Source organism: Phyllostomus hastatus, unplaced genomic scaffold (genome assembly GCF_019186645.2).
Source record: "Phyllostomus hastatus isolate PE091 unplaced genomic scaffold, TTU_PhHast_1.1 phas_scaffold_555, whole genome shotgun sequence".
In the NCBI taxonomy this organism is placed as follows: Eukaryota; Metazoa; Chordata; class Mammalia; order Chiroptera; family Phyllostomidae; genus Phyllostomus; species Phyllostomus hastatus.
The window spans coordinates 11,669,168-11,681,188 of NW_025334036.1; the positions used below are offsets into that span (position 1 = coordinate 11,669,168).

General features: G+C 52.3%; 1 protein-coding gene across 1 annotated transcript in view; it reads right to left on the minus strand.

The window, feature by feature from the left end:
• MTMR10 (myotubularin related protein 10) overlaps positions 1 to 12,021 on the minus strand; it is a 37,205-nt gene that overhangs the window by 4,783 nt on the left and 20,401 nt on the right. The window contains exons 7-13 of the mRNA XM_045824960.1: positions 10,208 to 10,379; positions 8,089 to 8,176; positions 7,920 to 8,008; positions 5,247 to 5,377; positions 4,096 to 4,165; positions 3,409 to 3,479; positions 282 to 451 (exon numbers count right to left, since the gene is read on the minus strand). Coding sequence (XP_045680916.1) covers positions 282 to 451; positions 3,409 to 3,479; positions 4,096 to 4,165; positions 5,247 to 5,377; positions 7,920 to 8,008; positions 8,089 to 8,176; positions 10,208 to 10,379 — 791 coding nt within the window. The remainder of the gene's footprint in view (positions 1 to 281; positions 452 to 3,408; positions 3,480 to 4,095; positions 4,166 to 5,246; positions 5,378 to 7,919; positions 8,009 to 8,088; positions 8,177 to 10,207; positions 10,380 to 12,021) is intronic.

Genomic DNA, 12,021 nt, shown 5'->3' on the forward strand with positions numbered 1-12,021 from the left:
AAAGGATTTTTCAAAATATCTAATGTGCTTGTTATCTACTTTGCAAAAAAAATTATTGCATTTCTTCAAGTAGTTTTCAACTTACATAGATGAACAGACAATTCTTCAGATTTTGCCCACACGGCCACAACAGTCCTCACCAGTGCCCCGTCCACTGGACACAGGCCTGGGCTAAGAAGCGACGCTGCACTAGCGGCAGAACTTAAAAAGCCCCCTGTCCCTTCCCCGAAGCCAAGTCTCTGCACACCCCCGGACCGGCAGCGGGCGCTGAGCTGCATTACCTCCTTCTCCGATCTCTTCAAGTGGTTGCACCTGTCCAGGAACTGATACCCGGCCATGACCCACTCCTTCTGGATCAGACTCTGGAACCCGGGGATTGTCCTGAAGTGGGGGTCCAGCATCACTTGGACAAGAGAAGCGACAACGCAGCTCAAGTCTCTTCCCTCCTCCTCTGTCAATGAAATGGAAAGAAAATGAGGACCACACCGAGAAGGGCTGCAAGGGAAGGAGAGGGAGAGGGGACGATTCTGTGTTCTGTGCCTTCAGAATGACCCCCGAGAGGACACTAGCAACTCTAAAACACTGGACTTTCATATCAGCTAAACTCGTGTCCAGTGGGAGATGGCCTTTCACAGGGGAACACTTTCCAGACAAGGGCAGCATGCCCCTCACAGTGTCCCATCTCCATGGTGGGTGGTGGAACTCTTCTGCGAGTCCCTTCTGCCTGTTCTGTCAAGGACACTAAATACTAGGTAGTCCCCCCTCCTGACAACTCCGCACGGTGAGTGAGAGGGGTGGGACTGTCCACCATCGTCCAAAAAAGTAGCAAACGGCTTCCCCCCATCTCTGACAGCTGGTGCCCTTTTCAACCGGGCCGGTCACACCCGGCTCTCAAAGCCAGCCAAGCAGATCACAAGAAAACTATTAACCGATATCCATCCCTTATGCTTCGACGTAAAAGTCACCAACAAAATATCAGCAAACCAAAGTACCCCAGGAATGAGAGAATTTATCCGAGGAATGCAAAGCAGGCTTAACACCTGACAATCCAACTGACACACCATATTGATAAGAAAGGACGGAAACTACATGATCATCGCCCTGGCTGGCGTAGCTCAGTGGATTGAGCACGGGCTGTGAACCAAAGTGTCGCAGGTTCGATTCCCAGTCAGGGCACATGCCTGGGTTGCAGGCCATGACCCCCAGCAACTGCACATTGATGTTTCTCTATCTCCCTCCCTTCTCTCTCTAAAAGTAAATAAATAAATAAAATCTTAAAAAGAAAAGAAACTACACGATCATCTTCCTACACACACAGAAAGCACCTGTGTGATGCCAGTCTGATGTTTGTGCTGGGTAACAGCTCTCAGTGGACCAGGAACAGAAGGTGGCTTCAGTCTCTAACAGGAGGCTACAAAACCTACAACTGAGATCGTCCTTATCAGTGAGAGACTAGGATCAAGACCAGGCTGCCTGCTCCAGCCACTGCTGTTCCACCCTGTACCGGAGACCCTGGCGGGGGAATCAGGTGAGAGAGCTAAGGCTGCCTGGGTGAGAATGGGAACTGCAATGACCACATCCACAGACGTGACCATGAGTGTAACGACCCTACGGATCCGACAAAACAGTCACCTGACCTCACACGTGAGCTCAGTGAGGCCACAGGAAGTCTACCCACAGCACCGATCTGAGTGCGCAGGTTGTAAACATAAAAATAAAATAAGACAACTGGACTCACAATAGTGTAAGAAATAAAATACACACACAAGATCTGTATGCTAAAAACTATGAAACCTCGCTCACAAAATGAAAGAAAATCCAAATAAACCCAGAAGCAGTCCTTTCATGGGCTGGCAGACTCAACGCCGTGAAGGTGGCATTCTCCCCAACTTCACTGATGGGCAAATTTGGACATCCTTATCCAAATCCCAGGAAAACATGGCCTCTACAAACGGAACACCGTTCAGAAATAAAAAAAGAACAAGCTGCCAACACGTGCTACACGAATGAACTTGAAAAATAAGGAAGTTAAGTGCAAGAAGCCAGAGGCAAAAGACCACTCACAGGCAAGATCCAGAAAAAGCAAACCCAGAATCTAGAGGGTAGTGGTTGCCCAGAGCTGAGACACGAAGACTCTTTTGGGGATAACAGAAAATTTCTAGAACGGTCTACTTACTTAAGATCACTGACGTCTACACTCAGAACGGGTGCATTTTATACCACATAAACTACCTCAGCGCACTTCAGAGAACCCTTTCTGCGAGACAGTGTCGGAGCGGGCGGGCCACTCCCACCGCCACCACAAAGGCAGCAGAGATGTACTGACGACGGCGTCGTGCGCGGCGGGCGACAGCAGCCAGGGGCCGAGAGAGGAGTGGTCACTCCACCGCTGGGCTCCGCACGCGCTCGAGAGCCGAATACACGCGGACTGCATCCGTTAACCATTACGTGGAAGACTGCACCACTGCTCTTTCCCTCCCCCAAGGGTTTTACATATTTTTACCTCACTAAAGTCATTTAAATTTGAGAGTCGGGAAAAATACTTCTGTAAGCTTTGGCAGCATAGTATATTCATATCCTAGGCAGTATGAATTTATTACATTAATAGGTAGTTCACGGCTTATTAAATTTCACCTCTAAGCTTAGACATTCTATCAGCTATAAAGTTATTTAAAATATAATTATCCTTTGCTTAACTGGAAGATTTTATATTGCAATTTTTTTCTACCAAACATTAGACAAAGTTCACACTACTGGCTGTTTGAGTTAGTCAATTTCTTGATATCAAACCGTTTCTTGATGGCACACTCTGGCACGAGCCAGAGGCATCTACACTAAGATCTGCATGAATTAGAGAGATGGCACCCTGGCTGGTGTGGCTCAGTGGATTGAGTGCCGGCCTGTGAAGCAAAGGGTCGCTGGTTCAATTCCCAGTCAGGGCACATGCCTGGGTTGCAGGCCAGGTCCCCAGTAGGGGGCGCATGAGAGGCAACCACACACTGATGTTTCTCTTCCTCTCTCTCCCTCCCTTCCTCTCTCTCTAAAAATAAATAAGATCTTTAGAAAAAGAAAGAAAGAGAAGAAAAGAAAAAAGAAAAGAAAAGATTACACGGTTAGAGAGAAGGGCTCCTTGGCCAAGAGCAATGCTGTGTATGATCCCACTAAGGACTGCGAGCCCCCTTCCCCCGAGGGAGGGAGGCAGATTAAGTACTTGGCAGTCAACCGGCTCCTTCCTGCTCTCCTGCGTGCAGCCTCTGTGCCCCTGTCTTACCCTAGCAGTGTGAGGGATCTGGAGAGTGAACGGGGTAGTGTCGCACATTAGAGAGGGCCGAGAGTCAATAAGCTGACTTAAACGGACACAATAGTGCCCCCGCTTGCTGGTGACCAGTGTTCTCGGTAATGAATTACCTTGGAGGACCACAGAGATGCGCTTGCTCTCTAGCGTGTACACGAGTTCTGCTGAATGTTTCAGGAATGTCCTGAAAAAAAAAAGTACTGTTAAAAATTATACTGGCACGACACAGATTTTTTAGAAGTACTGAAACTGGAGAACTCTAATCCTGCACTGTCTACATCTGTATTCTCAGTAACATTTGAGTTTCTCCAGTATTTACATGACTGCCCAACAGAGACCCGTGTGATTTTTACATCAGGGAATTTTAGATCAGGGAAGTTCATTGACCTCTTACGAAGAGGAAGGAGATTCAGAGAACACTCGTGAAGGACCGAACCGCCGAGAAGGAGGAGAGCCCAGCTGGGTGCCAGGCAGCAGGGATGGGGCGGGGTGACTCTGAGTGGCAGCGGAGGCGGCCTTGGGGTGGTGGAGCTGTGTGCAGACGGTGGCGGTGGCCACAGGAGCCTGCCGTGACAGAGTCACACAGGACCACGCGCGCGCAGGCACATGGGCCTGGGAGAGTGTGAACACGGCCCGCAAACCGCAGCACGGTCACCTCCCACACAGCTGGTCACATGGGGCGCCGCCCGGGGGAAGCGGGGTGCAGAGTGCGGGCTCTCTGCGCGGTTTCTGTGCCCGCTGTGGGTCTGCAGTTCCCTCAAGTGTGAAGTTCAGACAAACGGGAACATGGGGGTACGAACCTTACATATTCTAGCCACCGCGCACTTTCCAGTGAAGACAACCACTTCTCTTCCGTTTCTTCAAAAGGCTCTGTAGTGAATGTGTAACCATATATACATTTAATTATGCAGACACATACGGCACATTCTCAGGCTTTTTAAGCTTAATTTTACACCATCAGCATTGGAGTTAAGTGCTACATCCGTTTTCAATATCTAAAAACTGGCTTTAAGGAAGTGTCAGGCACTTTCATTCAATTCTAGGAACATTTTAAGAGGACAGGTTACAATCCTGTTTTGAAAAAAAGTGTTTTCTGGGGCTCCACCTTCTCTCTGGCTCTTCCAGGGAAATCTCGGGGCGAGACCAACCCCCTCCACGTCCTAAGAGGTCGTGATCAGCCCAGGCCCTGACGCTGGCCCCTACTCTCAGCTTCCTCACCGTGACCTTGCCCTCCCTGCACATGGTTTAGGTGGCCTTGGCTGCTGACCACGGCAGGGATGAGGGCACCCTCTTGTCAGGCTGCCCTGCCCGGTCGTGCCCTGGCTCCCGTCAAGGTGCCTGTCGCCTCGCAAACCCCATGCTTCAATCCCACCTGACTGAAGGGCTGAGAACCATCTGTGTCACCGTGTTCCCGCCCCCAGCTGCGCCCACGCTGACCCAGACCCACGGTGACAGCTGCTGCTCTGGGCTCCCGGGTGACTCAGGGGCTCGCTCTGCGCACTTTCCCTGAGCCACTTACTCGGGCCATCCCTCTGGGGCACAGTGGAAGCACCTGACGAGCGTCTGCTTGGACAGGTCTCCCGGAAGTCTGGGCCTGCACGACTGCACGTGCCTCTGCCAGATCACGCTCTCAAGGGCAGCTGCGCTTTCAGGTCTCAGTCTGGAAGGCAGCGAGCTGCTCCAATCTGAAAGCATCCCGCTACTCCTTTCATGACAAACTCGGTTTCTTTGGTTCATTTCCCCCTCCTCAACAGAAAGCATTTGTTTGAACTCTAATTTCTAAGGGCTTCTGACCTCATACAGTAATAACCTGTACAAATATTTCAATGAGCTTCTATTTAAATATATCTATTACTATGTTTTTAAGGAATACCACTTTCCCTAACATACCTCATACAATGCTGTACCCCCACTCACTACATACGTATATATAAAATAAAAATGAAATTACCATTAACGCACAGTTGTTTCAGTTTTACAAAGGCCGCTTGTATTTCTTGGATATTGGGCAGTGTCTTATCCAAATCCGATTTGTAAACATCACTTCTCTGTGGATGACTCTTCGTTATTGCATTACAAACCCTAAGGAAGACAAAACCCTTTCATCACTATTCAATCACTTACTCCGCATACTTTTCTTGAACACTTACCATAAGCCAAAACACCACAAGCTGGGGCCAGACAGATGAACAAGACAGAACAGGCCTCTGCCCTCAGGGGTTCACCTCCTGGCTGGGGGTCCGGGGAAACGGGAAAGTAACAGACGGTGGTAAATGCCATGGGTGCTGTAATTCGAGGAGGGGGAGGGTGGTGTACAGGCTAGTTCAGGCCCCCTGTCAGATGAGGCTCCTCTGTATAGCTGGCACAGAAGCCAAACCCCAGACGACCAGGAGCCGTGCACGGACTCGGGGAAAGTGTTCCAGGCAGAGGGACAGCAGGGGCCAAGGGCCTGTGGTAGGACACAGCTTAGCTGGTGGGGAACCAGGAAGAAGGCCAGCGGGGCTGACACGACGGGTCTGAGGGTAAAAGGGTGGAGATAGATAGGGCTGGACAACAAAAGGAAGCTGTCCTAGTTATGAAGAATAGGATAGCTGGAAAAGCGAAAGGAATTAAAATACATCTTAGCTTAATAAACCACAGTCTGTAAGAGCACTAACTTAATCAGCAGGCATACTAGTGAAAACAAGGTCTGGAGTATGTGGACATGATAATTTCCAGTGTGAGTAAAGTGAAATTAAAACCCACCAGGCAATATAGACTTGTGCAAACTGCAGTGACCAGCCTCTTCGGAAAGCTAACGGGTCACTTGAGAGTCACCTGCTTCAGCAAACGTGCCTTTCTTAGCTACAGCACCGTGGGAAACCCTCAGATCTGGCTGCACCGAGAACGGACTGCGACGTACAATCTCTGAGGCTCTCCAAGCCTCTTTTCTAAGATCTGTTCCTTTGCTCTCCTTTACTTAGCTAGTACCGAATACATAGTATCGTAGGTGTTTCCTGGGTGCTGAATAGACAATGGTGTGAAAACAGACATGGTCCCTTCACCGCATGGAGCTTACCGTCTAATCAGAAAGAGAGGCGGCAATCAAACTGTCACACACACAGTTAAAAATGGGAAGAGCTATAGCATGTGACTTGAGGCCAGATCTGACGTGGGTAGTGAGGGAGGGCTTTTTCCCTGAAGGTGATGGTTGCACTGGGGTGTAAAGGATCGGTGAGTCCCGAGGGGGCGGGGAGAGTGCCCGAGGGTGGGCAGGAAGAGGGCAGCCCAGGACAGGGAAGAGCTCAGGCGCACAGGCAATGGTCGGAAGACGGAGACCAGGGAAGTCCAGGGTGGCTGGAGCACAGGAGGGACGGGGCGTGGCCCCGGACGAGGCGGGAGAAGTGAGGGTGCCCTCCACCACGCTAGGATGGGCACAGATGGGCGGCTACACGTGTTTTAAAGATTTCTGAAAAGTGAAGTGACAGAACTGGATGGCCACCTGGACACGGGGAAGGCAGGTGAGAGACGAAGGCATCAGGAACGGCCCCCAGGTTTCTGAAGAGCAGGCGGGGAGAGGGCCAGGCGGCCAAGTCCTGGATTCTGCTCCTGGACACAGTGAGTTTAAAGGACCTGTGGGACCTCGACATGGGAGATATGAATTTAGACTGCAGACAGAAATGTAATTTGATGGTCACTAAAGCCACAAGCCATGGGTGAGCTTCTTGAGGAGAGAAATTCAGAAAGGGAAGAGGAAGTGGCCTCTGACACTCCACAAAGTAACACATGCAGAGGGGAGGCGGGCTGGCCCTGGGCACTGAGCCCGGGGGCAGGGGCTCTGCGAGGAGAGACGACCACAGGGCTGTCCACCACTGTGAGGAGGACTAAGAAATGCCTCCTGCTCAAGTGACCTAAGGCAGCATACCATATTCTGCCACGTATAATGTGCACCCAGGTTTTTGTGGATGCTACACATGGGATTCTTATACCAATGGTATGCCATCATTATACTCATGTATAATGTGTATTCTTATTTTTCCCTCAAAAACTTGGGCAAAAATGTGCACATTATACACAGCAAAATATGGTAATTACAGAAAAGTCTGATTGATCCTGAAGCTTCTCAACTGGACATCACTGCAATCTGAAAGCATGTTTAAAGCAACATTACAGCAAAATCTCAGCAACACAAGGGCCTCAGTGTCTTATAAGCCACAGAAAAAAATTATATTCAGTATCACTTATATGTTTTTTTAAGGTTTTACTTATTTATTTTTAGAGAGAAGAGAAGGGAGGGAGAAAGAGAGGGAGAAAAACATCAATGTGTGGTTGCCTCTCATACACCCTCCACTGAGGATGTGGCCCGCAACCCAGGCATGTGGCCCGACTGGGAATCAAACCAGAGACCCTATGGTTTGCAGCCCATGCTCAATCCACTGAGCCACACCAGCCAGGCCAGTATCACTTACGTGGTAATTTTAACACATTTCCATTCTTTTCAAAACAGTAATTCTCACATGGAACGTGCAGTACGAACTGTCAAGACCGGGCCACTCCCCACTCGTCTCAGGGACTCAGTGACTCGCTGTGCTTATTGCTGACGATTGACGGGCCCAAGGGAGGAGGAAGCCCACGCCCCGCTCACCTCTGGTCGACCTTCCTCTGCTGCAGCGCATCCTTTATGAGGGCCATCCGCACAAGCGCGCTGCCATTGGCGTGGCTCCAGCACCATAGCTAGGACGGAAGCAGAGCCTTTACGTAACTGGGTGGGAAAATGGGCCCCGGTGTTCAAGAAACCAACAGAGGGTACTTACTGGCATCCTCCTCCCGACAAAAGAGTGGGAGAAGGTCTTCAGGTCTTGGTCTGCTAGGGAACTTGGCACGACAAAGTACTCGGGAAGGCTGGAGGGACAAACACACCACAGCGTCAGGGTCCCGAGCTTCAGGCAGGGTGAGTCTGCCCCGCAGACGCCCAAAGAGTGACACACGCGGATCCCCATTCAATGTGCACCCCACTTAGCGGCTGCTCAGCGTGCACCATGGAAGACGTTGATGACCCCAGATGGCTCAGTCTGAAACAGTATGACATGGCCAGTCACCACGAAATTTGTATTTACAGCAGGGGAAAATCCAAGGGAAACATTTGAAATGTTTCCTTGATGACTAGCAATCAAACATGATTGCAATTTCTGAAAAACAATTCCATCTTATTCCCCTGACAGGTGACAGGTAAGGAGATGCCAAGCACACAAAACGAAAACCCAGGAATCTACTGAGAAGCTTTCGCTCCTTATCTCCCTCTTCTATCCTTCCCCATTCTCCAGGACAGGCAGGCTCCAGGGCCCTGATTGGACAGCAGTTATTAGTGGGCTGCTCAGTGCACCTTAAGACACCCACCTCTTCTCTCTCTTCCCCTGCCATGACTGGGCAGGTGGACAGGCAGGCCCAGCCAGCCTCAGCCAGGTGCTTCTCAACACGTAACACACCAGAGCGTGCTGGCCACAAAGTCCAAAGTCAAGGGGTGGCAGGAGACCCAAACTGCAGGCTCCAAACACCTCCCATAACTGCACCCTGGGAAGTGCCTGGTGCCGATCAGCCAGCAGCAGCAGGGCAGTGCTTTGCTCCCAAACACTGCTTCTCTGCTAGAACTACTGAAGACTCTCATGGTCTTAAGAAAAGGCATGCCCCAAACCCGTGACTACTCAGTGATGTAAACAAACAGATTAAAAAACAATTTCCCGGTCACCTTAGGAGGATTCTCGGGAATCCTTAGAACTGGTCAGGTGAAGGGAGAAGGGCAAACACATACCGTAGACCTGTGAGCAACACAGTTTGACCTGCAGGGGTCCACTTATATTCAGGGTTTTTCAGTGAATGCAGTAGATGGAATACAGTAGAAGGAAGAATACCATCTCTTCCTTATGACTTTCTCAGTAGTATTCTCTTTTCTCCAGCTTACTTTAATGCAGTTCATGATACATGTAACATATGAAATGCACCTCAACAGACTGGTTAAACTATCAGTGAGGCTTCTGGTCAAGCAGGCTATCAGTGGCTAAGTTTGGGGGAACTGAGAGGTGTAGGTGGGTTCCCGATTCTGTGGGCTTTGGTGCCCGAAGCCCCGAGCTGTTCAAGCACAGCTGTGCTACTGGGCCCTAACGAGCTGACGGGAGGGAGGTCTGCCAGAGGGATGCAGAGTGAGCACCTGACCGACAGCACTGGCCATCACCGCTGATGAAAACCAGGGGCAGCGACAGCCCCAGGAGGGACCTCTGCACCGCAGGACCAGGCCGCCTGCCACCGGGCCCTGTCCCTCAGCATCCCAGAGACGCCGGACCCAGCGATACAGCAGCAGGTGCATGGCACCGCCCACCGAGGCATTCTTGCCAAAACCCTGAGCCGCAGCCAGGGAGCCCCCGAGTGAACCCTGGGGGTGGCTAATGGCCTATAGGAAGCACTGCAGGCAGAGGAGCATGCCGGAGGGCAGCGCTGGCACAAAAACAGCACCACCCTGAGTGTGGAAAACTCCACAGGACAAGTGGCCCGGCTCTGTCACCAAACAAAGGGCTAATAAGAAAGAGGGTGGGAGGAGCCTGTCATCCACAAAAAGGCCCAAGAGTCACGCCAGACGAGTTCACTGTGTTCCCAGCCTGAACAAACGGAGGACAAGAGGCCTTTACAAGGCACAGACACACACAGACACCGACTGCATGAGCAACGGCAGCGCGGGAGGACTGCCAGTTTGCCAGTGGACACGGGCGCCCTCTTCATGTTCAGAGAGCCCTCTCCTCCCACACGAACCATGAGTGAAGGCAGCATTAAAGACAAATGGGCCACCCACCGCAGCCTGAAATTCACCAGGGACAGCAGTGTGACCGTCACTCCTGCGGGGGTCCCTCCCAGCTGCACACGGCACTGCGCCCCCGGACTCACCACGTGGAGACCATGTAGCCCTCGTTGATGGAGCAGACTCTCCACCCGGCGGCGCCCGTCCTCTTGATCTCTCGGTCCCAGTCGGAGTAGGTCTCGAACAGCGGGGTTTTCTGGCTGCCGCCCCCTCCAGCTCCACCGCCGCCTCCCGTGGGCACCCCATTAACTTTGTTGGCTACAAGAAAGAGCAATCTGATTATCTGTTTTAACAGTGACACAGCATCCCGTCTCAGTGCCTCCTCTCGCCAATCCCCGCAGAGGTGGCGCCTCCTCCCTGCTGGTCCCTTAGTCTCTCCTGGACCGTCATCCTTTTCCCAGCTGTCCTGCCCAAGCGGCAGCTCTTCTCTCTCAGGACACCTCAGGCCCTCCTGTCCTCGCCTCCTCCCCAACTCCTGCGGCACCCTCTAGCTGTCCACCCCTGCCAGGTTCTGTTCCAATACTTCCAACCCACATAGGCACGCTGGGCTCAGAAGACCGTCCCTGCTCCCTTTTACTGACCCCCTCCCCAGTGAGGAATGACGGCCGCTGCCCGAGCTTCCTCGTTGTGTCTTTTCTCCTTCATGTCCACAGACTTGTACCCCTGCTGGTCTACGGAAGCCATCCTCGAGCCGCCCTCACATCCCCCCATCCCCCACCCCCCTGTCCTAAACTGTGGGGAACCCAAGTCGCTGCTCGTTTTCTCCACACTTCACCTGGAAAAATAGATGCATCCAACAGACATCTGTTCTTAAGCCATCAAACCCACTGCCATGCTAATAGTGACCTCCCGACCCTTTCCTATGGCTCATTATAAAACTCTTGTCTCCCAGCGGTACGAGGTTTTCCTTGGACAAGCTCACGGGGACTCCTTATATTCCACCGGAGCGCCAGTCCATTTGGAATTTCAGCGCAAAGTGCCTGGATTTGAAGTTCCACAGTGAGGAGCCCTCTCTCCCTGGGGAGCACCCCCGCAGCCTTGGGAGAGCCTGCAGAGGGACTCCCAAGGACAAAGGTGTCCCAACACTCGGCTTCATCCACCCTGCCCATCTGGGTGACAGATGGCATGTCTCTCCCAGCCCGGTGTCTCGCTGTGAGGGCTGCAGCTGTGGCAGGTCTCCCAGCTGCATCCCTGGCACGCTGCTGTGCTGTACCCAAAACTGCCCAAACTTGCCACGTGACCACTTCCCGAAAAACATGCTTTCACGATGCTGCACCATGGTCCCAAACTTCTGATCGTGCTCCTTTTCCAACCAAATCAAGCAAACCTACATGGCTTCCCTCACAGAACTGATCTGACCTTGACTTCCTGTTATTCCCTGACCCCCACTGCCCCCTGCAGCCACGAAACACCCTCCACTGCCCCATGAACAGGCCACACCCACGCCAACACTGGTCACATTAGCGCCTGGTGCAGGACAGGTGTTTTCTGAGACCCTACGGCGCTGAGGCCTGAACGGGAAAGCACAGCTCAGACCTGATGTCTAGCACTGACACTGGTCGCAGGGTGCTGGAGGCACAGGTGGGATGACAGGGCAGCAGCAGCAGAAGCCCCAGCTCCCTGGGGAGACCGAGGCGAGGGCAGGAAAGGTCTCACGACCTGACCCGTCTGCACAGAGTCCCGGGGAATGAGCCAGATGCTGCCGGGGGGCTGGCGAGGAGGGGGTGGGCTTGCTGGGCAGGCAGAGCACGATCGACACACTGACTACACAGCGTCAGCGAGCGAGGACGCTGGGCATGCAAGGGATGGCACGTGAGGGGCTGGAAAGTTAGTTGGGCCTGGACTCTTGGTCTGCGCCGCCCCCAACAGTAACCACTAGCTCCATGGGCTACTTAAACTG